Source organism: Anticarsia gemmatalis, chromosome 8 (assembly GCF_050436995.1).
Source record: "Anticarsia gemmatalis isolate Benzon Research Colony breed Stoneville strain chromosome 8, ilAntGemm2 primary, whole genome shotgun sequence".
NCBI lineage: Eukaryota > Metazoa > Arthropoda > Insecta > Lepidoptera > Erebidae > Anticarsia > Anticarsia gemmatalis.
In genome coordinates, this window is record NC_134752.1 from 5,637,589 (window position 1) to 5,665,560 (window position 27,972).

General features: G+C 34.5%; 2 protein-coding genes across 2 annotated transcripts in view; one reads left to right on the plus strand and one right to left on the minus strand.

Annotated features, from left to right (window-relative positions):
- The window catches only part of LOC142974785 (uncharacterized), a 36,747-nt gene extending 19,326 nt beyond the window's left edge, over window positions 1-17,421 (minus strand). Inside the window, exons 1-3 of the mRNA XM_076117300.1 lie at window positions 17,119-17,421; window positions 5,770-5,964; window positions 386-553 (exon numbers count right to left, since the gene is read on the minus strand). Coding sequence (XP_075973415.1) covers window positions 386-553; window positions 5,770-5,953 — 352 coding nt within the window. The 5' untranslated portion in view covers window positions 5,954-5,964; window positions 17,119-17,421. The remainder of the gene's footprint in view (window positions 1-385; window positions 554-5,769; window positions 5,965-17,118) is intronic.
- A 637-nt stretch (window positions 17,422-18,058) lies between these two features.
- Window positions 18,059-27,859, plus strand: LOC142974885 (protein I'm not dead yet-like). The gene is made up of 16 exons (XM_076117456.1): window positions 18,059-18,066; window positions 19,013-19,142; window positions 20,122-20,274; window positions 22,381-22,496; window positions 22,924-23,038; window positions 23,593-23,695; window positions 23,814-23,874; window positions 24,263-24,388; window positions 24,671-24,785; window positions 25,061-25,179; window positions 25,636-25,727; window positions 25,950-26,042; window positions 26,161-26,354; window positions 26,773-26,910; window positions 27,106-27,239; window positions 27,630-27,859. The coding sequence occupies exons 1-16, from the start codon at window positions 18,059-18,061 to the stop codon at window positions 27,634-27,636; spliced, it is 1,704 nt and encodes a 567-aa protein (XP_075973571.1). The 3' UTR covers window positions 27,637-27,859.
- The last annotated feature ends 113 nt before the right edge of the window (window positions 27,860-27,972 follow it).

Genomic DNA, 27,972 nt, shown 5'->3' on the forward strand with positions numbered 1-27,972 from the left:
GTAAGACTATCATTAATATAATAGAGCGGCAATTTGAAATTAACCGCAATGAGAACAACGTACGCGCCCACTTTTTGCGTGTACAAATACTTATATTTTTCATATTCTATACGGTTTTAATAAGGACAAAATTGGCTCTTTACAACATCATCTAATCAGTATGAATTTTGAATATCGGTGTACGGAAATACATAAAGCCACTGTTTAAGCCAATTTAAATAAAGCAATGGTGCTCTATGGAGTCATCAGTTTTAACAACTGAAGTTATCTAGCGTATCACAGTACGGTCCAAATATCGACACAGTTATCAGTAGAAAGTCATTATTGTGTTCTCATATAGCATACTTAAATTTCCAGTGTTAAATAAAATGAAACTATAACTTACTCATACGGAAGTCTCCAACTAATCCAGTAATGTTCTGCGGCTTCGGTAACGCAGGGTTGGTCAAATTCTTCCCATACACCGTGACATTCGGCTGGAACACATACCGGCACATCTCCCAAACTCCAGAATCACTGTACATGAAATACCGGCCGGTGGGTAGGTAAATACCTGGAAACAATCGCAAGTGTTAATGACTCTACATCGCTTGGCTCTCGTCCAAACATTTAGTCAGTAATTAATATAGATCAAACATAATTCGGTGTTCCGAGGTGCCAAGATTTCACTTCAAGATTTTCACTGCAGTTGTAATTTGATTAAAATTCGATGTGTGAAATTGTTATGTATCTTTTTTGGAGTAATTGCTTTCACTAGCAGTGGTAGTTAAAATGATAAACAGGGTGACTGATTTTGTTCCAATAAAACTATTAAAATGGCCATTTAAGTACCTTACTCTGACTATTTAAAAAACAAAATTGAATGCATTATTAATTATTTAATTATTCTCGAATGCTGGAGAATGTAGAAATCTTTACAGAGAATATTTTTACGATTATTGGATTATGAAGTATATCTGTCTCGAATATAAATCAAAGCTATTAGTGAAATGAACTCATAATAAATACTGTGATTTTAGTCACTAAAGTGCATTCGTAATTCATACAAAATAATTATGGTACAGTAATTATGCAAGACGTTAACATTCACTGTAGCCCTGCAATTTAGCGTTATTCTCACGATGGCATTACTAAGTATTTCGATTCTGCAATACTTTTGTTGTCTTGTGGTTTAAAGTTCTTACTTATAGATAAACTACCGCTAAATGTACTCAGAATTAGGGGTTATTCATTTAACAATTTTACTACAAACCAATGTTTGGTATAGGTTTCCCTATCATTCATTAAATCTACTTTCGATCCTTCGATATGACCTAATACTAAAAGTGATAAATAAGGCTAATATTACGAACCCTCCCTCCATCACTAACGTTACTCGTCATTAGCTCACCGGCTTCAAACTTGAGCCAATTTCCGTCGTGAACTAACAACGTTACATCGCAAACTACCTAACGATATTTACGGGTCGCCACCGGTACTTTCGTTTGCTTTTAGTTCGCTACTACATTATTTAAGACTAAAAAAAAATGTAATGGAACTTTTGCAGCAATGGATAACTATGTTAAACAAAACGATCGTACAAGTGACGTCACTAAAGTCACTGTTACTGTCATATTTGAAGATACTGAACGATTTGTTTGTCTGTTTTGTGTTCACTGTATTTTGGAAGTACATTAGTTTGCGAACCTAATGGGTTATTTCAAAGATCAATTTTCAAACGACCATGGGTTTTGATTGATCGATGGATCTGTTTATCTAGCAAATTGAAAGTACACAAAGCAAGTTATAGTAGAACAGTGTACGCACTAATACTTCTCTAAGTTCGCTAGTAGTAGTTCAGAAATAGATCAAAGGACGTTGACCCCATTGCCATACGTCTGTAATTAATAATAAACTGTGTATGTTACGGTTTCCCTAATATTTTAAACCTATTTGCGTTTGTGCAGTGCAGTAATAAAGTTTCTTACAGTTCGTAAAATATTATGTCGTTTTTGATCGTTGAAATGCGATCGTGATATCTTGAGACGTCGTTGCAAGTTATTATTCAAATAACAAGTGAAAATAAATGAAACTTTTATGTCATCCATAACTGAAATATAAATTTTATACAATCATTAACCAAGTTAATTGAATTTTTTCTTCATAACTTTCTAACTGATTACCGAATTTGATATTCCTCCTTCAAATAAATCCAATTTATTGTCTGCTTGTGATTATTCTATGAAGAAAAGTCACGAAAGTTACGATCTTTCCATCGATTTCTTTGAAACCTTTTGTTTTGCGTCTCACTCGTCGACGTTTTTATATTCTCGTTACGAACTTAACCTCCTGCCTACCAGGGTCCCTTTTTTTGGAGTATGCTGTTGAAATTTTAGTATAACGTTGACAATAGGATATGATATAGGTACAGGAAAAATAGTAAAAAAAATCCTTCATGGGGAAAATCGGTTTTTCCCTATGTCCTTTATGTAGGACAAAGTGACTATATTACTATGTGATTTATGTAGGACATAGACTAGTTTTAAGGTAAACAATGGGTTTTGGAAAGGAATATAACACAAATTAAACATGTTTTTAATAGTCAGAATTGTATGTCCGTCTCACAAAGCTAAAAATAAAACAAAAGGAAAACTTATTCCAAACAAAACTATTAGATTTAAACTTTTTTCATCTTCAACAATTCTTAATAACTAATTAGGCGTTAATTAGGAACATAATTAAGGGATCAATCAAGTTTCATTAATACCTTTACCTATATACTACTCTACGTTTTGGTGGAAATCGAAAAAACTATTCTAGTTTGCCTTTAGACAAAAATACCCGCACATTTTTTTGCAAAAATAAGTGTTTTTTTGTATAACATCCACTCTTTCTACATCGCGACTGTTTTGCTCCATGAAAAAAATATACAGCAGCTTTTGTACGGCTTTCTCTCTCCCTCTTGTGCTTAGACTCTTTTTTCTAGTACTCATCGTCATCCTCATAGTCGTCATCTCTTCCTTCATTATCCGAAATAAGCTAAATCCAACTTATATTTGCTCAGCTGCATGACATTTCTCTTATGGGCACCCTTTTCAACCTGAACAATGCCACAATGCAGTCATGCATTTACCACGGCAAGGTCAAAAAGCTATGGTATTGTCTGATATAGCCACAAATATGTTAAAAAATGTACTTATGTACTTTATGAAGTACATCAGAAGTCTAAGTACTAAAACTTTTATAGTCTACATTTGTCCTCTGCAAAGGACATAAAACAAAAAATCATGGTGTATTGAATATTTTATAAAATTATATCAAACTACCAGTACACATCATCATTTTATAGTCTCAATTAATTAATTATCGCATAAAATCCAATAAGAACCAACATTTCAATAAGATTCAAATCGATTAACGTACCACTGCGTGCACGCACCGACACACGTCCATCTTTCGCAAAAAGCCATTACGCAAAAAGGGAACCACACGGCAAATGACATTTACCTATATTTAGTAACCTAGATATTCGATAGATGTCACCATCTAAATCTTTTGGAACTACCAGTTTAAAAAGCGGCAAAATATTTTTTTTAAATTTATCCGGTCTTATGTCCTATTTGTAGTACAGATGTAGGCAGGAGGTTAAGACATTTGTCTACCTGTCGTCACTATAAAGTTTCTGTAGACATCTCAAAGGTCGCATAAAACAAATACTGAAAATAACCTAGCTTTTACTATAAGAAAATAGTTCGTCAAGACGTCAACGATATAACATTGACTAGAATAGACTAGTGTAACTTTATAGGCGTGGTTCTATGTAATGTGCGACGGAAGGCCGATATTTACGTGGAACGCTGCGGTTAAAAGCTATTGTTAAAGCCGGCATTTTTATCTTTAAAGCCTTGGCTGTTTTTAAAATAGTTTTAATCAAGTTAGGCTTTTAAAACGGTGATGTAACTTTTATTGTTACTATTTTTTATTTCATAATTATAGAGAGGTTTTAGACAACGGTTAAGTGGTTTAGTCGGCGGTCAGAATTACTGTGCTTTACCTTTTTGAATATATATTATTATTCTTATTCTTTTACTATTTTAGCTATTATTTATTTATAGACAATTTTCTCTCTAAAAATAAACCCGGAGCCGTCAAAAAGTTACCAATTTGAAGTTACTAGACAGCGAAAGTTTAGCTTAAGGCTACATTCGGTTAATTGATTACTAAATTACTTCACGAAAACAATTACTAAAGTGCGGAATATTCCGACCATTTTACCCAATATTATTTACGAACTTGGGTACTTACACAAATATAATATTTGTGATAAAGTCAAATTCTTGTAGATAATCATCGCGGTAAAGTCATAATCATCACGTCTTCATATTTCATGCTAACCTACATCCAACTTATTGACTGTACACGGGGTACTAACGAGCCGTGAAACAATGTACGCCCATCAATCATAACTTAATGTATGCGTACAACACTCACTGAATTACAATATCATCTTCGTCATTCTGCAGAGGTTTTCAAGGAAGTTAGAGGAAGAATCAAATTAGGAGCCAGCGTTCTGTTGGCAAGATTGTTCTTTTAAATCGGACTTAATATTGAGAGATGTTTTAACGGATAAGATGGTGAACGTTATTAGAATTTTATTTTATTTTATTTTATGAATAATAATCGATATTTTTCCAAAGTTATTCAAGCCGCCCAAAAACTTTGCCATGACTTTAATGGCTTGTTGTCTTCATTTATTTTGAGTGTTGACTTTATAGTACGGAGACGTTGTGAGTTCAAATATCACTAAGCGATGATCTATTCATGGATTGAACATGCCAAGAGGTGCGTATCGCAATTAACTATGAACACCTTAATGATAACCATAAATCTATAATATTGTTGATAACAGAAAAAAAATTGTCGACGTAGTTTTAAGGACTCCCAAAACAAATTCCTACCACAGAGATACGCACAGTGTGTTATAAACCCTATTTTTGTTTCGTCGTCTTTTTATTGAATTAATCGATAGAGTATACCATTCTGAGGATTAGAGTAAAACTCCGGGCTCGCTAAGACTTGTACTTTTTTCGTTATTTTAAGCCACAAAATTATGATATCTTGTTATGGTCGTGATATAAAAGCTAAAACTTTATAAAAATAAATTTATTAAATTTTGATTGAAGTGGCAGCCCTATATGCGGATATTTCAGATATTACTAAAATTTCAAATATCTCCTGGAAACCAACGAGTTAAGTTTTAGAACTAATACTGCAAATAAAAGAAAGTATTAGCAATTTTTTGATGTAGGAATGACCACCTACTACGGCGGTTTAGATGAATAAAAAAATAAAAACGAAAAATGAGAAAAAAAATCATATCTCTCGACCTATTCATGCTAAAGCTTCAGGAATTGGTGGAATGGTCGGCTATTATATCTTCTTTCGATAGAATAAATAAATTCTGGAATAAGTACTTCCGTTAAATTGTAATTAATTTTTTTTCGTTTTTCAATAGTCGGATATTCCGGAACTTTGACACTGAATAACGAAAAAAGTACAAGTCTTAGCGAGCCCGGAGTTTTACTCTAATCCTCAGAATGGTATACTCTATCGATTAATTCAATAAAAAGACGACGAAACAAAAATAGGGTTTATAACACACTGTGATACGCTAACAGGAATAATGAGTCTCATTTATTATCACTTTCTCGGAAAATGTCAGAAGATTATAGATTTAGTGACACAGTGGAATATTTCTGTCTACGTAATTTATAAGGTTATTGCACTCACCATTTCCTCCTTCTATATGCACCCAACTCTCAGTGCAGACTGCTGCAATCCATATAAAGTTGCATAGACCTACGAATATTGTGCATCCGAAAAGAATTCGTCTTTCGAGCACTAAGGCCTGCATGAGGGGTCGTCTTTCTGCCGCCCCCACGGACGATGCCGTTGACATTTTATCAGTCTCCATGTTTTTATAATCTGTAACAAAGAGCGAAGGCATGGATAAATTCGTAACGTTTAAATGAAACCAATCGCACATTTTTTTTTAAATTCGTTTTTTTTATCTGGATTTTTCTTTTGAGGTCTAACCAAGCAATAATAATTGGTACTAACTGTTATGTAGGAGGTATAATACTGAGGTTAATAGAAAAATACTTAAAAAATTATGATATGTAGGTACCTACATATTTCCGTAAAACAATAAACTATCCATGGAACTTAGTATTTTTTACAAATAGTCCTACATATTATTGCCGTTGTTGACAAAAATTCCTACGCTATCTGCAATAAACCTAAAAAAAATCCGCTATTTTCCCTTCACTTAATATCTTATACAAAACGCAAATGACCTACATTACCATCACAATCCATCTATATAAAAGGGGATAAAAATCATGTTTACTCACGACCGGTCTATGAGTTCCCATTAGAGAGAGAACGTGGCTTATCTTCATCGCCCATTTATCTTATAAGCCTCTTAATAATTTCGTGTCAGTGATCTGATACCTAACCGAGTTGATAAGTGAGAAAAATATGTATTTTCGTAAGTATTTGTTATATTTTATCATGAAAGTACTATATTAAATCGTTTTTAAGAGAAAGACTATGCATAGAAGTAAAGAACGGTGCGGTTTACTAGATTTTTTAAGGTTATATGTTTGGTGGATAAAGCCAAAATGGCTACACAAATATTCATTAAACATTGTTTTCAGATAGTTAATAATCATGCCTATGAATCCGTAAACAACTTCATTCTATAACAATTATTATGAAACTACTATTTCTATAAAAACGACATGATTTTATATTTGCTCAGTAAATTATCTCCTCAGCAGTTTAATTAACATGAAAATGTATCCTACGTTGAGTGCCCAATTGATATCTGTCAGACAAAACCAAAAAAACATCTTCTGGTAGACATAGTCTACATAAAAATAATTGTAATAGCAACGAAAAGACTTACTGAAAAACACGTCTGCGTAAATCTTTTGTTAAAAATAGTTGGTCAAATTGTATATGTAGCGATGACAGTGCTAAGCCCAGTTGCCACTTCATAACGTTTGCAAATTACTGCTGTATTTCAAGCTTATAATTTTCGCTATTAATATTACACTTTAGTGTCTTTGTACCTCTTCCGTGCAATTATTAATTGTAAGTTATTTCTTACTGGCGTCGGTAAGGCTTTGTAGAATCTCTGTTTTAAACATGTATTTGCGGCAAAGATTTTTTGACATAATAAAAGTGCAGTCGAAGGAAACTATATATTGCTACAATGCTCTACAATTTCACTCGCATTTAAGTTGATATCTTCTTTCCCATAGTGTGATGTTACACTAAAACTTTTATCAAGAAATGTGTAGCTCAGATCAAAAATTTGGTTTCAGTGATTAAGTTTGCACAAACATAACTTTTAGACTTTAAAGATTGATTGAGATCTACTTGTAAGTCATATTTTCTGGATCAATACTCGTTACCGATAACAGCAAACTGCAACAAATAATTCTCAGTGGAAACTACTCTTAACAAAAGCTAAACCTGAAAGAGCCATTTAACGCAACCAATAAATTTCTAGTGCGAAATGCCACCGCGATTGTTATTTATTGTCCTCCAAGACATATTTTCTCGCGAAGTATTTTTTATCCGTACGCTTTATTTTTAGACATATTTCAATGTCACGGCTTCTTGACTGTCGAAAAGTTTATAATTTATTTACTGGATCTTGAGTTTCAGAAACAGATTTTTACGCTTTTATGGACTTTGTTTTTGTTGTGTTTTAGATAATGAGATTTAAATAATCGTATTTTAATATTAAACATTCACAACCTTAATTATTTAAGACCGATATTCTGGTTCGATTTCAATAAATTATGACTTAAAAGATAACTTTTACACAATAAATACCTTTAGTATTTAAAACATTAAATTGTACATGCACGATTTGTTAAAAGATGGTATTTCTATTCCTATTGTCCTTGGCTTGCTTTTACTTTCTCGTATTAGGTCACACCACTCCTAACTATAACTTTATTTTCAAAAGTCGATATCAATAAGAGCACACGGAGCCCTTGGCATATTCGACAGTATACATCTAGATACGATAGTCGAAGGCCTTCGATGCATTGTTGACGCGTCCAGCATACACGCTCGATTACTTCTTTTGTAACCCGCCGATGACGTAACAACTGTTTACGACACGCTACTAAGTTGTACACAGGCGTCGTTCCCGTTTTAATGGCTTTCCTCAAACTGTAATAGCATATAATCATTGTTCTACAAACGTATCTCTAAAATGTACGAACGGCTGAAATAGCAGCTATTTCCAGCGGTGTATTTCCTCCATTTAAACTGCTATTTCTAAGGAATAAGTACTTCAAAGTTATAATTATTTTTAGATGATGTATTGATCGTCATTACGATTCTTCAGATCTTTTTGAAAAGTCGGATATTTGTATTTGAAAGAAAACGAACACTTAGAATACCGTTCTTATTATTTATGCGTCTAATGAGCTGTTTCATTGAAATATTTTAAGTAGGTAAGAGCTTTTAAGATTCGTTCATTTTCACTATGAAAATAATGTCATCAATTTCGTTAAAATTACTCAAATGCTTTTTTATTTCATGTAACCGCTACTGTTGACACTTGAGCACTTCTTTACTTCAAGCAAATCGTCAGATTAGTCAAGAATATTCTAGATGTTTAATTGACAATTATACTTTAAGATTTCGACGCAACCAACTGGGTTTAATTTAAGTGCCAACTTATTAAAAAAGTACTCACAGTCAATGCACGCAAGCTAACGAGATATCACCGCATAAAAAAAGCAATTCAATCTGTTTTCTCTCAATGGTGTAAGCAAAGGATTTAATTAATCGCCTTAAGCAGCGGGCGTCAGTACGTCCGGCGACGGGGCCATTAGAGACGCCACCTAAGTGTTCTATGACATCACCCTGTATAATGTATATGCCTCCCCTTTTTATATGCAACTATGAGTGATATTTACTTGATATCGAGTTACTAAGACGTGCATTTGTCATATGATATGTTATTTGTTTGTTAATATAGAGGGTGGGGACAAATGTTGTTTTGATAAAGATATAGAATTTAGGCTCTATTTGGTAATGTGGTTCAAGTTATTGCGAATGCGAATGACTTACGGCCTTTCTCCTCTCTAGTTTGGGAGGAGACCTTTGCCCAGCAGTGAGAAAGAAAGGATCAAAGCAAGTAGAAAACTACAATGCTGATACAATTACTGAGAAGTAGTGGTAAGGCACTTCGCAACTGGTACTGGTTTTCCGACAGTAGATTATTTAATTAAGGTATTGTTCTAATTAAACTAAGAACGATCGATGTTTCCCGATATCATTCTTGATAGAATACAATAGACTTGAGCCCTACACTCTACAACATACAAAAATAATCAAATCAAAAATACAAAAATAGCTCAGCGTTCAGAAATATGTTGACTTAAAACAAACGATTCCACTTGGACTAAGTTCAACTTCGAGAAGCGGGTCAGGCGAAGAATGTCAGTCGATTGATAGCGGTCAAGAAGCTAAGCAATGCATTCTTGGTCGCCGACGAGCTCTAAGTGTTTGTGCCTTATGACCTTTTTATATTAGAATACTTACTACTAGCCGCATGAGAAAGTCTTGAATGCTTTCGTATCATTTGAAAAGTTTGTCGTGTTTAGACTGTGACGGTTAGTATTTTTATTGTTTTAGATACATATTTAATAGTAAAATACATACTTTTCAATGCCTAAAAACCCTTAATAAATTGCAGTTAATTGAAAGTAAAGTTATTGAACTAAACATTGTCACTCTAAAAACAGCTAATATTAATGTTATTTTAGTATATTTTTACCTACAGATGAGTTAAGGTTATCATCTATTCCCATAATAAAAATTGTTGTAAGTCACTCTATCCATCAGTTTCGTTATCCAGTAGTTACACTGTAACTTGGGACTTATTGAATATTCCCAGTGTGGTCACATGCCTTGGCACTAATGGACGTCCCAATAACATTGGCTTAGACTAATATCTTAAGATATCCCCTGAGGCACTGCACGGAACGGTCGTGGATATACGACTATTACTGATCTGGGTTCCAGTTTATCAGTTACGTGTGAATGGTTAAGACATAAGGAAATTGTATCTTAATAACAGTAACAGGAAATATCAATAATAATGTAAATCTATTTTATAATACGAAAAAATATTTTTTAGTAAGTAGATACTGTAACTACGGATTTGAAGCTAATATTATTATAGCGGTGATATAGACACCTTAACCTTTTCATGCGGTATCTATATGTTAGAAGCAATCAACTCAGTTCCTAAAACACTTGCAGAAATGCCTTTATAAGAGTAGCGACGTAATTAAAACCTATTTTTTTACGATGACAATTGGCTGTTCGCATTAACATCTAATTTTTGGTTATTTATTACATGATCGACTCTAAAAAAACTGCTCTACAAATACCTTAGCCCACACAAAAATCTGTTTCATTTAATATAAAACTCAACATCGGACATCACCTCATTGACCACGTCAATCATTTTACGTCATCATCGTAGTAAAAAAATGTACACGTTTTTCAGTATCATATTGTAAATATAGTACTCAGGAGGCAATATCTAAATGTAATATTCATGTCGAGGCAGTGATAGTAGAGTGTCATACTTATTCGCTTTCCACGTACTTTGTCAAGGGTTCGAACCTACGGCAACACACTGACGAGTTTCCAAGGCTAGGTGTTAAAAGCTTGGTATAAAGGTGGAGAATAAAATCGCGGGGGAACCTAGCATTAGTCATGCGAGGTTTTCCCATGATTATTAGGGTGCCTTTTCACCAGAGATTTGCGAAGTAGCACTTAGCTACACTACACGCGACTCTCCATTATATTTTTTTTAAATCTTTAAACAGTTATAGAAAATGTAGGAGCTAAGGTTATGATATCTTCCAAACGATTTCCGGCTATCCCTTGTCACAATACATGAGTGCATGCATCTTATAACTCAACTTTTACATGTGAAATTGAAAGTGATTTATACTAATGCTTTTATGTGATATCGCGCACAGACAGACAGACTGATTGACCGAAGTGGGGACTTTGTTCTATAATATGTAGTGTTTAATGCACATTATCGGCTTGAAATGAAATGTTCACGTCGATCAAAGCCCTCTCATATCAAACACTAGTTAAATTGTCAAGTGAGTAAACAGAGTGACTAATGCCCCATGACGACGCCCGCATATCTCTACCTATGTTGATTTGGCTAGCTTCCATAATGGTTTCAAGATGTGCGGATAATGAACTACTTTGTATCGTTATTTTATTTGTTTTATTATTTTGTCGTGTCTTTGTTTCGTGGTATGTTTACACGTATATTATTATCATGTTTGGTTTGAGGCGCTCATAGCCAGTTGCGCTCACCGCTCATCTGTGGCTTAAGCAACCCTTGGTGCGGTTATTCTATAGATGGGTGACCGCATAGTGGTATTTGAGCTGCACGTCTCCGTGCTTCGGAGGGCACGTAAAAAGTCGGTTCCGGCTGTTGTCTACTAAGATTACAGTCGTTAAGCCATGCCTCTCGGACGGTTTGAACATCTTTGACACTAGGTTGGCCACTAACCATACGACAAACGAACAACAAACATGTTAAGTTTTAGTTCTTTTGTTGAGAATGTTAAGTTCACGAATGTCTTTTGTTGTCAGGTGATGAAATTCCGCAATATGGTAATTGTATGCGGTGTTTATGGCGTGGATCGATGAACATTCCCCAGCTACGTCCAGTTCCAAGGTAGAACTTAAGTAATAGTTATGCATTTGGTCAGAACCGTAAAATCGTAGTCATCGACTTCTGGGAAAAGGCTTTAACATTTATGCAGCGAGATCAGAGAGCAAGAACTGATTTAAAAACAAACTTTATCGGGAAGATGTTGGCACTCTATATTCATGTTAATACAGTAGATACCCGTCTCTATTTATTAATAATAGTCAGACAAATACTTTTAAAACGCAAAAGAACAATAAAAATATTAAAATTACTTCTAAACTAAATAAACTGAAAAACACTTATGCGACTTCTTAAGAATGACATGACACGAACCGTTTCCACTTCCATCCTGAATGTTTTCTAAATACTCATTTTTGTTTGGCAAACAAATGGAGATCATTCAAAATAAAGTAGGTCAGATTTACAAATATAACACGAAACTTTTGTACCCCGAACAAAAGTTTTGAACAAGGAGAGCGAAGTTTAATAGGAATAAATAGTACGAACGGAAAGCGTTTGATATTTACTTAAATTAATATTAATAAAGGCGTGTTCTCACTTACAAATAATTTTAATACATCATTTCAATCATCAATCACGAAATATTTTTAAATTTAATGTAGTAAGTGAGTTTTCGAAAATGTGTTATGTTGAAACAGATTCTGTCAATTGCTATTAGTTCCATACACGTAGTAAAAAAAAAATACTTTTAACTTGAGTTAATTTATCCTTAACTAAAAGTATTGATGACTTGAAGCCATGTTCTACAAATAACTTTATTTTACATTCTTGGTAGAGTTGCTCAAAAAGCATTGACATTGACAAGTACTTATATAAAAACAGTACAGTCAACCTGAAACCAACACAATTGATAAAGGTTTATTTTAGTTTTACAAACTTTTATCAATTGTGTTGGTTTCATATGAAAAAATTATCGAAACTTCAAATTCCCACTGTCAATTTTTCCCAAATGATTCAAAGTTACCCAAATTGACCTTACTTCTAAACTAGTAGGATAACATCAAAATATGTATCAGCGCCCTTAAATAAAACTAATTAGCGAGATCGAGATGTTAAAGGTAATTCGTCTCGCTTCGTTATCGTTCAAACGTGCGTTCACAACTCTCGCACAATCTAATGCGACGGACTCTTGGCACGCACACCAATGATTTTGTCACACTAATTGTACGTTAAAATAAATGTGTTAAGAGAATGCTTACTCGTGAAATATTAATATTACTTTTATAACAGACTTCCTCTAGTTAAAAGTGTATAATTTCTCTATTTGTGATGATATGTGGATGTGTTATGTGCACGTTGACATATTTTGTGCACGCTTTATCAAAATATTTACGTCGGTTTTAGAAACTGCAGCAGACAGAACAAGAATGTGTATTTTATTTCAGTAATCATCGCGTGCGTCCGTCTTTAGAAAAACAAATCGGCGATGTACTAAAAGATCCTTCTCTATGACCAACTGACAAAAATCGTGTTTCTTTTTCAAACATTTTGTGCACTGATTGTATCAATAGAACTATCAAAATTTATGTTGGACTACGTTGTCCTAGCACAAATGAATACAAAAGTTTAAGTTGTTTGGCCATAGCGTTTACATATATTATCACTTAAGTACATAAAATTTAAATCATCTTCGCGTGAAAACTTTAACTTGTTTAAACAGTTATAAGCTAAAATACCGAAGAAGCAAGAACACGAGGTTCCTTATTACCAACTGTGAAAAGCCACTCAAAAGTTCTTCGCCTTTAAATTATTGTTTGAGACAATAGTAACGGTCATATTTATTTATATACTACTTTTAAAGACTGGCGGGTCACCAGACAGGTATTTGTTCCATCGCCCGTCAACCGTCAGATATTTCATAATTTGGCTCCTATGTGACTCCGCCCAGAATTCGTCGCGATTGCGATGACAATAACTTTACAAAGTAATGAAGTATGACACGTGTTAGTATGTAATTGACACGTGTACTGCCCATTAGACTGATGGGATGCGTCCTATGATTTCTATTCTAATAATAAAATTTGATGTTTTGATAACTTGTACCTGAATGTGTATGTCAACATTGGTGGTAGTGTCTTAGGGCATCGCTCTATTGAAGTATGAAATAAGAAGAACAACTATTTGGCGATTAAGAGTGCTCAGCAGTTCCTTCTTGGTTCTTTTCATAGCTTCTGTCTTTCAAAATGGCGGTAACTGTAAGTTACCCAAGTTAATGATTGAATTTTTTAGATACTCATTACAGATTTAGGCAAACCGTCGAAAGTAGTTGCCATAAGTTAAGATTGATATGTTGGCGCCAGATTTTCAGCGTTTTGCGATAAATATTGTTTAGTAGGTAAATTAAAGTACAATGGTACAGAATTTATCACTTTAGGCCAGCAACAGGACTCATAGAATTTTGGATAATATCTTTGACAGATGAACTAGAAAAAAAATCCGTAACATTCCACTTAGCTAACTAATACTTAATCAAAAACGATGACCCCTGGGCTATTTAATAGTTATCCGTAAGTAGTAAACCCCAGATAAGAGACTTATTTCTAGTAGCAGTTTCAATATATCAATTACACCGATTGACACACAGCCTATCTACTGTCACATAGAAATAAAACGTGTTATCGCTAAATCAGTTGATAGAATCAATAAAAACAGCTGGTACGTTGTCTGATACGAACCGAGTACGGTAGATAGCAGTAATCCACTTAAACTAACGGAGATACAAGCAATCCTACTGAATAAGCTTTTAGTGCATGACATTTTCTATCTAGGTTCACGTGTTTATTGTTAAACAAACGTTTAATCAGTACCAGAATGACTTAAGTAGTTTTGTGTTTAGTACATGTTGTGCTGTTCTTCCCCTTGGAATTCCATTATGCCATTATACCCATTTATCGTCAATGATATTGCGGTGCGAATTACGTGCTACATTGGAAGAAGAGCTTATGTAAATAAAATGTCATATCATTTTATGACTGTTTTCTATTTAATGCTATAAGTACTCAGTACATGTTACTCATGACTCAGTTTATAATGTTTTGGAATTTCACTGTCATTACTATCTGAAGCCAAATGAGTAATCAGCGTTCACAGTCCATGTTTCAGGAAAAAATAGTCTCTTGAACTGAATATAGGAAGAACTGATCGATTGCCGCTTTTAAACCATGTAGGTGTTGATACTAAAGATATTACTTACTATTACTGATACGCTCGTATCCAAGTAACGTATCTATCACGATGTTCTAAACTTGCTATGAGTATGTTCCGCTTTCTCAGTCCTTAGCCTTAACACCACGTAGTAGGCGTGCGTTGTGGACTCAAGACCTAGCCTCTACTTGGATTTAGGACGAGACTCTTGTCCAGCAGTGGGACAGTTAGGTTTCCATATTTATTTCTTTTTTAAGCTTTTTAATGTTATTCCTAATATATCAAATACTTTGCAAGAAACATTCCTAAATAACCAATTATGATAACCATAAGAGTTCATAGTAATTTTGGATTAAAGATAGTCCTTATTCAGAAATTACCCTACTATTGATCCCAGAGCCGAACTATTGAATTCAAACATGAAAATTGATGATAGCATTTTACGATGTCGTTACTCCTAGTAGTTGATAATAAGTGCTTATTTTGCTTATTAAGGGACCTAGGACCGTTAACTGTTAGTGTATAAGCGAATAGTGTTATAGTGATAAATAGTAATACCTATTACTATCCTTTAATGGTATTGAAGATGTGTTTTAGTTAAAGTACTATAGAAATGGTAGAGTTTAACGCATTTTTAGCTCATAGTTGAGACTTTAAACTCTAGAATAAGGTCAATAGGTTTTAGCCAAAAGCTCTAAGCAAGTACTTACAACATCAATCCACAAATTTACTTTCATGGTAGTTATTTAATCAAATATTTGACCCCTCAATCTATGTTTACTACCTGGTTACAATAGTATCTCCTTCTTATCAATTCAAATCTTTGGACACACCACTGCTTCAAGGACTTAAAACTTTCAATTTTTCGTTTGTGAATCATATAGTTTCACTCAAAGCTAAGAATTACTTAGCTTGTATAAAGATTCTAATCTGTTGGCAATGCAATCTAATTTTTAGTTAGCTAAAATGCAATGCTTTACTTCCCGGATTACAAAACTCTGCTACCATACAGAAAACAAAATAGTTATCAGTTACCGCATCATGAAAAAGACAAACTTAATTTTAAAGCAGTATTATACCACGAGTTTCGAAACTAACAATGTAATGTTTGATGAACGTATAAACTATGTAGTAGGAAAATAGGAAAATGAGTTTTAGTTTTCCACTGTCCGAGTTTTACTCATATCACCGCTTTATCACTTGAAACTTGATGTTTGCTTTGAAAAGACTGAAGTATTATATTGAAGAAGTGAATATTATACGATAAAGTAACTATAAAATGGGGTTAAAAAATACAGAAAGAAATATGAACTATGCGGTGTTTCTTTGGAATTGACTAAAGACATTCATAGAAGTATCCTACCTATACCTTTAACAAAATTGGTGCACATAAGATAAGAATTGATAGAGCTTCAGGATAAAAAGACTTTTGGGTGAGGTTATCAATCGGTAAAGAAAGTTGTATTTGAGACTCATGACCAGCTGTAGAAAATGAATCGCAATAATGATTCTGTTACTAGGAATGTCAGTTTATAGCCATGTTCTACATTAATAAACAGTCAATCCGCACATACTTGAGAAAGTAAATGAGACCATCAGGATGACAAAACGCCAACAGTTGTCATCGGAAGAGCCAAAACGTTTAGTGTAACGAAGGCATTAGTTTTATATGTCTTGCCAAACTTTACGATTAGTAATGTTCTCAAAGAAATGCGCTAATAATGCTAACACTATTTCCCAAAGTTTGCTCTTGGCCTTGAATACAAATAGAAACCATCATTTCTCCTGATTGTATCGTAACTTGTAGAATTTCATCTATAATGTGAACGTAATCTCGGCACTGAAGTACTTATGATTGTACAATGTAAATAGTATGTATTTATACACCCATTGAAGTTTCCATTCCAGAACTATAACACTGAAGAGACTTCTTCACAAAGTTAGGAAAAGTTTTTCAAAGTATTCAGCCCGAGTAAAGCTCTCCAGTCAGAATAAGCTTGCAAGATAAGTGTTACAAACATTTCGTAACTGATACAGAAAACTTTTGCACTTTAATATTCTTGTTCATGTCCACTTTTCACTAGTTTTACGTAATGAAAATCTCAGACAAAATAATATAATCGAAGTAACAAACATTTGAAAGTAACTAGATAATTAATCAAACGCGTGATAAAATAAAAACTGACCTGTTGATACAGTCGAGTAACGTTGCCAGATCCGTGTTTCTGACGAGATATCATGAATATTTAATGACTCCGGTCATCGTTCACGACGATTATGTTAAACGGTATCACGGAACAACACGCGTTGTAAATTACACCTTAGTTATTATTGTCACAGTTGAACACAGAGTATGTTATCGGATGTTTTAATGGTGTTTTGATATCGCGACGTGTCGAGTCGTGCCGCCCAAAGTGCGGGCGGGAACTGAATCGGTGAGCAGTGCTCGCACGCGGCCGGCGAGTCGTGGACTGGGCCGGGCTGCGCTAACCCGCCTGTTGCCGGGCTACCGTGCTCGCTCCTCCAATAATGGCACGCTGCCGGTATTGCTACACTTTTCGTCTTGAACAAAGTTTCAAAGAAAAATTTTCAACTTTATCCACCTCGCATAACGTCAAAGTTCTGGGTAAATACGTAGGGCAACTTTTAGTTCAATGCGTATTTTAAAACTTGGATGTTTTTGAAGAGATTATGATTGATAATTTTACTTAGTACTAGTTTGGCTAACATGCATTTACATTCATACTTCAAGACATTCTAAACAGTTACCTATCGTCAACATAAACGGAATAAAGGTCATACAATCATATTACCCAGCAATATAAAACTGTAACTACGGTAATATTATTCTAATACAGTGATACTGATTCGTGTGATAAATAAATAGATAACTATTTACTTAGATTTATTTATATTCGTCCCTTCAAAGATATTGACAAAAGAGGCGTTTCAGCTTTAGTTTTAAAATAACAGGCCACTTATAAACTTTTTGAAATCAGAATGTTTTTCGTTTTTTGTTGATCAGCAATCGATGACAGAATTTGGATAGACGGATAAAAAATCTTTGATCTCGAAGTAAAATACGAAATATTTCAATATTTTGGTAGTTTCAACAAACAAATAAAAATGTTTGGGTAAGTTTATGCTGCCTTCATTTCTTCCTAGATTTTGATATTTTTTTGCATCGCTCTTTCAAATGTAGTATGTCTGCCTTTTAAACGCTAAATTATGATATGACTTGTACGACATGCTTGTATTGGTATATACTGTCATTGATCAAATTAAATTATATCAGACTTTAAAACTGCTCGTCCACTGCATCGTAACCCTAAGGATAACGGAACCATAAGGATCTGTCACTTTGCATACATTTAACATTTTGCGACTAAAAACACCGAGGTCGTATTTACGGCGCCTTTCTGTTTTCCTCGTCGTTTTCCATAGCATTCAATAAGACAGCGTTGCCACGGAAACGTGCGTTTATGACCCCACCTCATGGTGGTCATCTTGTCGTAGGGGACCTCGGTTAGGTAAATAAATAATGTAATCATTAAAACTAAGGGCCTTTAAGGTGTACTGATAGCACTAATATTAATGAATCGTTGTTAGGTAGATTACTTCGTATCCGTATTCATCTTGTTCTAAAGTTTATTATACATATTGTATCTAAGTTACTGACTTCGTAGCCAAAATGTCGAACACAGAATGTTGTCGATAGCATAACTTTTTGAAGTTTTTAGTATCACATCATTTATTTAGTAAGGTCAAATGCTGATAATTAGGATAGTCAGCAGGATAAACTAAGCGACTTTACCGCCAGTCCAGAAGGTAGAGCTGTGAAGTGGAGCCCATAAAAAGAGCTGGCTAAAAACTCGCAGACATCGTTCTTATTAGATTTCTGTTACATAATATCATTTATTAGCTTTCGATATAGAACAGTCAAAAAAAAAGAACTCTAAATGTTAAGCAAATCTTGTATTCAGAGTATATTCTTACAGTATTGCGTAATTTAAATTCAAATGATCACTATAATGTTGTGAAGGTTGATCGAAAGACTATTTTATGATGCTCCAATTTCAGGAGGAAGGAGCCGCCGCCACCCACCATGGTGGAGAGATTGAAGTTATTCTTCGCAGTTCATTGGCGTGGTGTGTTACTTGTAGTCTGGCCTATCGCTATGTTATTCTTAGTTCTTCCTCTTCCAGGGGAGGTAAGTGAAAGTCCATGGTTTATAACTTTCTGATAACCGATATACGGCCGCGGTGGTCAGTTTCATTGAAAGTCGTCAGTGGGGAGGGTCAGATTGTTTAAAGTGTCTCAGAGTCATGATACATAGGTACACTATCTATTGCCTCACTCTCATATACTGGTGAGACGGTGAACCGATAGGACTAGTTAGAAGTAAAATGGAGTGACCGAAGAATTTATAACAAATATGCTCTCCGAGAAACAGAAGTCAATCAACCACAATTTACTAACTCCGGGCAATTTCCTAAGCATTATTGAAAAAAGAAACTTGATCCCGACTCGAGTTTTGAGCCCGTGACCTCTGCGCGGCAGTTGCATGCACTACCGAATTATATCAGATAATAGATTATTACGCAGTTGGGCTATCCTTAACAAATAATAGAATAGTGATTCATTTATATCTTCACCATTTTTTCGCCCTCTACCTAATGTTATCCAGTACTTTTTCTAAAACAAGTCGCTCAGAAACATAGCACCACGGTTAGAAATATAATATCGTACCAACTGCAAAATGTATCCGCTAGATGGCATAAATTAGAAAACAGTTTATTGTTATTTTTGTTGCTATTTAACCGATTTAAAAGAATTGAGGAGGTTTTTAATTTGTTTGTATTTTTACGATTCGTAACTTTATTGGTAGAATCCATTTTGAAGATTCTTATTAATTTAAAAAGTAGCTAATGCTTCCCATGTAGATAACGGATTTGCGATGTCCTTAAAAATGCGTACTTATTGTACATACTAGTTTCATGGTCATAATAATGTGACAATCTACATGCTTTGGATAAAATAGAATTTAGCTCATAATTCGGTTTCTTTGTAACAATTACTACACAATTCAATAAGAACTCTCATTTGTCGATTCACATTATAGAATTACGTATTCAGTCGCGTTAAGACATTTTTTTATTACTCAATTAATCATAAATTATTATTTCCAGAAATCTGGTTGGACCGCTTACACTTTAATTTTGATGGGAATGTTTTGGGTGACTGAAGCTCTACCGCTGGCGGTAACTGGCTTCTTTCCTATCATTATATTGCCGTTAGCTGAAGTATTATCTACTAAAGATGTTTGCAAGGCTTATATGAATGTAAGTTAGTAAGTTATGAGCTTGTTTTTATACAATGTTAAAATTAACGATTATTAGAACTTGTTTCATCACTTCTGGACAAGAATCAGATGAAAACTTCACAGTTTTTTTATACATTTCTTGTCCGCTTGAGGTCGCGATACTGTGGCATCTTTTCTTTGTCACGGTAACTTTACCTATAGGTACATTATTTAATCCATACTAATATTATAAATGCGAAAGTAACTCTGTCTGTCTGTCTGTCTGTCTGTCTGTCTGTCTGCTACTCAATCACGCCTAAACTACTGAACCAATTTGCATGAAATTTGGTATGGAGATATTTTGATACTCGAGAAAGGAGATAGGCTACTTTTTATCCCGGGAAAATGACGCATTTTCCGGAAAAATTAAGGTAGCGAACGAAGTCCCGAATAATCAATATTATAATGACATAGAATTAACAAAATTCCGTTGTCATGGCAACTGTTTTAATGACGGATATGCCTTAGCGCAACTTCGTTACATACATTAAGAGATATAAATAATTTCGAGAAAATATTTCGTGAAAAAAAAGTATACTTTGTATCATCACGCTACGACCAATAGGAGCAGAGTAACAGTAAAAAGTGTTACAAAAACGTGGAAAATGCAAGCGAAGTTGCGCGGGTCAGCTAGTAACAAATATTTTTAAGATTAATGATAAATCCTCAGTGGTGCAGTGGCTTAGGCCGCTAGCAATGTGTCGGGAGGTCGTCACTGTTGGAACAAGTGATTTTAAAAAATATCTGATGATACACCTATAATCTCAAAGGGTCGTTTATGTGTTCCCATAAGTTCAAATCCTTAAATTTTTGTGCAACTCAGTTATCTATACTAATATAATGAAGCTAAAGTTTGTTTGTTGGTTTAAACGCGCAATCTCATGAAGTACTGGTCCGATTTGAAAAAATCTTTCTGTGTAAGATAGCCTATTTATCGAGGAAGGCTATAGTCTATACAGGCTGTCCCAAAACTCAACGATAATCCGAGACAGGATGAAAGGCCAAGTCATACCGGTTCTAGGAAAAATAAAAAAAAATTATATATCACTTGGTTCAGCAATAATAGACACTTTTCAAAAGAGTTGAAATTCCACACCCTTGGTCGCATTTTCAAGTCCTGTGATTACCAATGTCACAATTTCGGTGTGTTTTTTTCAATTTCGTGATCTTCATTAAATATGCTATTAATCGTAAAACAAATTAATGCACAAAACATTGTTAACTTAATAAAAAAAGTTAAGTTTTAGTGAGTCATGGTTCACAAAAATATCGTTAGTTAACTTTGACGCTTCATATTGAAAAAAAAATGTACTACACTACCCTTGGCAAGTTATTTCAAAAGTTGGCGCATTTAATCAAGATTTCAATGGTGCAACACTTGCCACTTTTCTTGCCATTAAAAATGTTATTTTTATTTGAACGACGAGTGTCCCCGAAAATGGATCGGACGGAGTGGTACAATTGTATGGCCTCCTCGTTCCCCCGATCTAAATCCAGTAGATATTTTTTACTGGGAATTCATAAAAGAAAAAGTCTATTCGAAATCAATACAAAATCTATCAAAACTTCGCCAGAAAATTGACACAGCGTCAGAAGAAATAAATGCAAGGAATTTTGCTTGACTGGTGCAAAGGTCTTTTGTAAGGCGTTGCAGAGCCTGTATTCGTGCCGTATTTATTAAGTTAACAATGTTTTGTGCATTAATTTGTTTTACGATTAATAGCATATTTAATGAAGATCACGAAATTGAAAAAAACACACCGAAATTGTGACATTGGTGATCACAGGACTTGAAAATGCGACCAAGGGTGTGGAATTTCAACTCTTTTGAAAAGTGTCTATTATTGCTGAACCAAGTGATATATAATTTTTTTTTAATTTTTCCTAGAACCGGTATGGCTTGGCCTTTCATCTTGTCTCGGATTATCGTTGAGTTTTGGGACACCCTGTATATCATCACGCTACGACTGATAGGAACAGAGTAACAGTAAAAAATGTTAAAAACCGGGGAAAATTTTGACCCATTCTCTCAGTAACGCAAGCGAAGTTGCGCGAGTCAGCTAGTTACTAATAACTTTATTTTCAGGATACTATATTTCTATTCCTTGGAAGCTTGTTTCTAGCAAGCGCTGTAGAACAATCTGGTCTCCATAAGCGCATGGCTTACTTTGCTATTCGTTTGATTGGATACTCTCATTACAAGTAAGGTTGACTTTTATATTATTTTCGTTATGATATAGATTGTCGAATATTGATGTTAAATCACATAGCTTCTAGAGAGTATCGACAACAATCTAAAGCTCTAGTAAAAAAATGCTGTCATCTTATTATAATATAATTGCCGCCGATTATACGATAGAAATACTACAGGCTGGTGTCAAAGTGGTTCAAGCCACATGGCATAACGGCTATTACCTTAATTGATTACAACCGGGACGAGCTTTTTGCGTTACCGTCAAACTATGAACGCGCTAAATTTATACCCTATATAGACTTTTCCCCCCTATACTATACCCACAGATAGTTTACCGGTTACCGGTCGGTAAACTGTCTGTGGGTAAAGTCGCCACGACGTGTTATAATTTTTAACTGGTTTATTAAAACATTGTTTTTTATGATTTATTTACAGGTTATTATTTGCTATGTGTTCTGTGACCACCTTCGTGTCTATGTGGATAACTAATACAGCTGCCACTACTATGGTGACTCCTATCAACTTTGCACTATTGAAAGTATTTGAAGACGTAAGTGAACAACAAATTCTACAATAGGAGATTCAGCACTTTATTCAGTATCCTCGTAATAATAACATCCTCTTAGCGGCCGGCCTACTGGCCGTTGTGGAGGAGTATCTCTACAACGCGCGGCTAGTATAACGAAACCAGCCAACTATGCAGGACTTTGTTTATAGTGTCCATGTATACTTTCTATTATCTCACTCTCATGGCCCAGTGGGACAGATAAGCGTGACGACCGATGAGAAGTAAGGACCGACTACTTTAGGCTCTCTCTAAAGCATGCAGTGCTACTAGCTCAACTTTCTGATTTCAAGTTCTTCACTAAAAATGTCTTGACAAAAAAACTTAGAAATGGATGTTCTGCACACTCAGGGATTTCATTCAGATACCTCTGCGTGGCCAGTCGTGTACTCAATCGTGCATGCACTTTTGACTACACCACAAATGCAGTCTCACCCTGTTCCTCTAATAGTACCAGACAAAATAACTCTTTGTTTTAGATCTTAGTCGCTCACAATCACATCATTGTAGACATTCTAAAGAGTTTTTTTTTATTACAGCAAAGGGTTCTGAAGATCTATGATAGAACTAAGGCCGGTGATGACGAAGCAAGTGACATAACAGCGTGCTATTTTTGTGCGGCAACGTTCTCTGCTACAATAGGTAAGATTTAAAAAAAACATTTTAAATGTATAATTAAAGATGTAATGTTCAATTTTAATTTTAAAAGAATGTTATTTTGTTTGCAAATTAAGTTTTACTTAGATTACCTGTTTTGTAGGTGGCATTGGTACTCTGGTAGGCACAGCGACGAATCTGGTATTCAAAGGACTGTTTTCAAAGTAAGTTACGTTTGGTCTTATAATTGAGGAGATCTTTTTGAGACAAATTTTCTAGTAATACTGAAGCCTTGTAAGACTACCTCATATACAGTACGTATGTAGTGAGATGCTATTGAGAATGATACAATCAACTGTAAAACACTTTGGAACACATTTATAAATCAAGATAATGCATTAAACTATTTAAAGATTTAGCTTTTTATCTTATTGTAACTTTTCCATTCCTATTTTTTTTTCTCAACACTTCTTGTTAGCATGTAACAAAGTGCCCAACCCCCACTTGGCCAGCGTGGTGAACTCTCCCTCGTTTGGAAGGAGACCCTTGTCCAATAGTGGGACAGTCTTGGGTTAAAATGAACTATTTTCAAAAAAATCTGTTTAATTTCAGAGATTTTCCGGACGCACCAGAATTAATATCATTCCCACTGTATAGTGCTTTTGCTATACCAACCATGGTTGCACTAGAAGCTTGCCTTTATTTGTGGCTAATTGTTGTATATCTTGGATTTATGAGGTGAATAAGTTCATTATTACTTTTTATTTTAAAATGGGTAACCTGTTTACCATCTGCGCATTATTTCAAATAAACAAAAAGAATACGTCGCTTGAAAATGTTTATACTCTTAAATCTTTTTTTTTATTATTATGAACCAATACAGACTATACCATGATATACAGATTATACCATGATTTCAAATAGATGAAAAGAAGAATAGTTCCTATTTAAATTAACTGAATGACGTGGAATGGTAAGAAAAATGGACGATGTTAACTTTTTACTTCGTTTCTTTATCAGGCCTAATAGTCCTCAAGCGAAAAAGTCAGCAATTCCAGATTATGCGAAGAAAGCCGCTAAACTTGCCATCGACAAGGATACTAAAAAACTTGGAAAAATTACCTTTTGGGAAATTGTACGTATCTACTTTCTCGCTTTTCAGTGCCATATCTCAAAATATAAATATTTACTTTTATAGTATTTGATTCGAACAGATTCTTAATACAATAATAAACACTGTTGCTCGAACTAATCAGTACTTCAGTGATAAGTAGACCGAAAGTAAAAATAAGGGAGGGTAATGCTTTCATTGGCTATTTTTGATCCAATGCGAATTATTTCTGCTGTATGTAAAGTCATATAGCACATACAACTACTAATTCCAACTACATAATGTTTTATGTGTTACAGATGGTACTTATCTTATTTGGTGGGGCAATGGTAGCATTTTTCTGTCGATCGCCACAATTATTCACCGGCTGGGCTGATATTATCAATACAACATTTGATAAACCATCAGACTTAAGAATGTTAGTAATGATTTGTGTAAATTTTTTCTTGTTTATTTTATCGGACTGCCTCTGTGGCGCAGCGGTTTAGGTCACCACGCCCGCTACCATTTCGTCGTGAGGTAGTGGGTTCGATTCCCACACTGGACAATTATTTGTGCGATCCACAAATAAATTGTTTCGGGTCTGGTTGTACTTTGCGTTCGTTGTTTGTATATTTGTAAATGTCTCCGCAAGACAAGAGGAAAGAAACTTAGAGAGGGAGTGGTCCTTAAAAAAGTTTTATCTAAGATAATTTAATGCGTTAAAATAATATCTAAATAGTATGGAAGAAAGTGTAATATTATTATTTCGATGTTAATACCCGGTTTCACGATAGATAAAATGACAGCAAATGCATGAAAGCAGCTGTCAAAATTTCACGCGAGGGTAAAACTTGATAAAGTACTTACGTAAATTTTACCATAATGTTTACAGGATAACCGATTCCGCAGTGGCTATGGGTTTTCCATTCCTAATGCTTTTAGCGCCAAATACTCTGAATTTTATCAAAAATTTTACAGCAAAAGGTAAGTAAGATAATATTATAATAAGTATAATTTTATGCTTTGAACTGAATAAGAGTGCTCCTTAGATTATATGTTTATGTGCGTGGGGTCATTATCCTGACTTTTAGTATATTTAATGCTTTTTAACTTAGTCACCCTGGAAACAACCCTATTCGACGATTTCTGTCAAAAAAACGTGTGATATTCATACATTAATATTTTACTCATTCTTTTTGTTGCCAGCTGTTCAACATCTGCCTAAAAAACCAATCGGTAGTGTATTGGATTGGGCTACTTTGAACCGATCAGCGCCGTATTCATTCATGTTTCTTTTAGGTAAAGTAAAATATCTATAGTACTTATCAACATTTTATACTTTGAACTAATGGCTGCTTACTGACTTAGACGTAAAATATCAAATAAAGATGACTTATGCCAATTGTTTCATTTCTAGGTGGCGGTTTTGCATTATCTACCGCGGCAAAATCAAGTGGCTTAAACGATAAAATTGGAGAGCATATGACTGCATTGGCGGGGCTATCAAACTTTGTAGTGATGTTGTTAATTATATTAGTCGTGATTTTTATCACAAATTTTGCCTCTAATGTGGCTGTAGCCAACGTATTTGTACCGATTGCAATGAATTTGGTTAGTCACATTATCAGTATTTACTGTTACTATTTTAGTTTGTCCGTAGTACTTACCCTAAGCCCTTAAAGATGTTCCCCTTAATGTCATTTTTTCTGCAAAGTAAAATTTTAGTTGTGTGTAAGCATTACATTCTGCCTCACTGAATTGAGGGGCATTTGCTTGTCATCCTTGCATTTGTGCACATTGCAATGCTTGTTTTTATTACCGCATTAATGTGAGCGCTGTAATTGGCAACAACTGTGACAGACTTTTCACGTTCTCTCCGAAGGAGAAGACGCTAAACTCCAATACTATTATGCGATCACTCATCTAGAATGTCTGTACAAAGGTTAACCGGCCGGTGAGCGTAACTAGCTATGGGCGCCATATTTTTACAGCAGTAAGTTTAACTAATAACTAGTTCATTATTCTACAGGCCGTAAAACTAGACAAGAATCCGCTATGGTACTGTGTTGTCGCTGGTATGACGGCTTCTTTCTGTTTCTGCATACCAGTTGGGACTCCGGGGAACTTGGTTGTACAAAGCGCAGCAAAAATTTCTACCAAGAAAATGGTATGCATCAATGTTACATATCAATCATATTTCGTATAAATAGACGGCTCCTGTGCCCTGTGTGTGATAAAAGTTTGCATAACTAAAATGAATTTTTATCAATTGTGTTGGTGTCATACGAAAAAAATAATGAAAACTAGTTCAAATTCCCACGTTCAATGTTAACCAAATGATTCAATTATTTTGTATTTCCAGATTTATGCTGGTTCCGGACCAACAGTTTCGACAATTATTGTTTCTATGTTCTTCTTTTATTTCTGGGCTCCAATTATTTGGCCCGTATTACATGAAATGCCGGAATGGACTGGTGGCACTACCCCTGAACCCGAGTAAGATCCTGAGGTCTAAAGTAGAAATTTGGTTAAGGCTGCTTTGCCGTGATCGTTTATCGACTAGTGTGCGCAACTAGCTATGGGCACCTCTCTTGAAAAGAACTAAAGTCTTACCCTCTTATTTATAAACACACTATAAACCTATTTTAGTTAAAAAGCTAACTATAATATATTTTCCCTTTTTCATTTCGCTAAGGAGTGAAAGAAACAAAACATTTTATAAGCCTTTCATAACTTCATACATTTTTATGAATAAGAGGGTTAGAGTCCCTAGACTATTTTAGTCTTAATTCTAATATTAACTTTGTCGAACTGAACTCTACTGAGATTTCAACATAAATTGTCAAACCGGTAAGTTAAATTAATAACAACTTTTTTTTCTTCCAGGGGGTAAAACTGAACATCAGTCCTGCATGGTGTTGTATTTACGTTTATATGACGGCTTCTGCGTCTGCGCTCTTAGTTGCAAGAGGGGCAACAATTTCTACAAAAAAGAAACCTAAAGCAACCAAAAACAAGCACAGTCTAAATATAATTTTATCCATTCTTCACTTTCCATAACCTGTACAATTTAATATTCATTGAAAGCGATCTATCTGCAATCTGCAGAATATTAAAAATGGCGAAAGGACTAGTTTTTTGTATAGTAGACAATGCACAGGTATCTTTTGTAATTTTGGATAGATATTGAAACTATGTTGAAGAATTACTTTTTAAGATAGTGAGAACT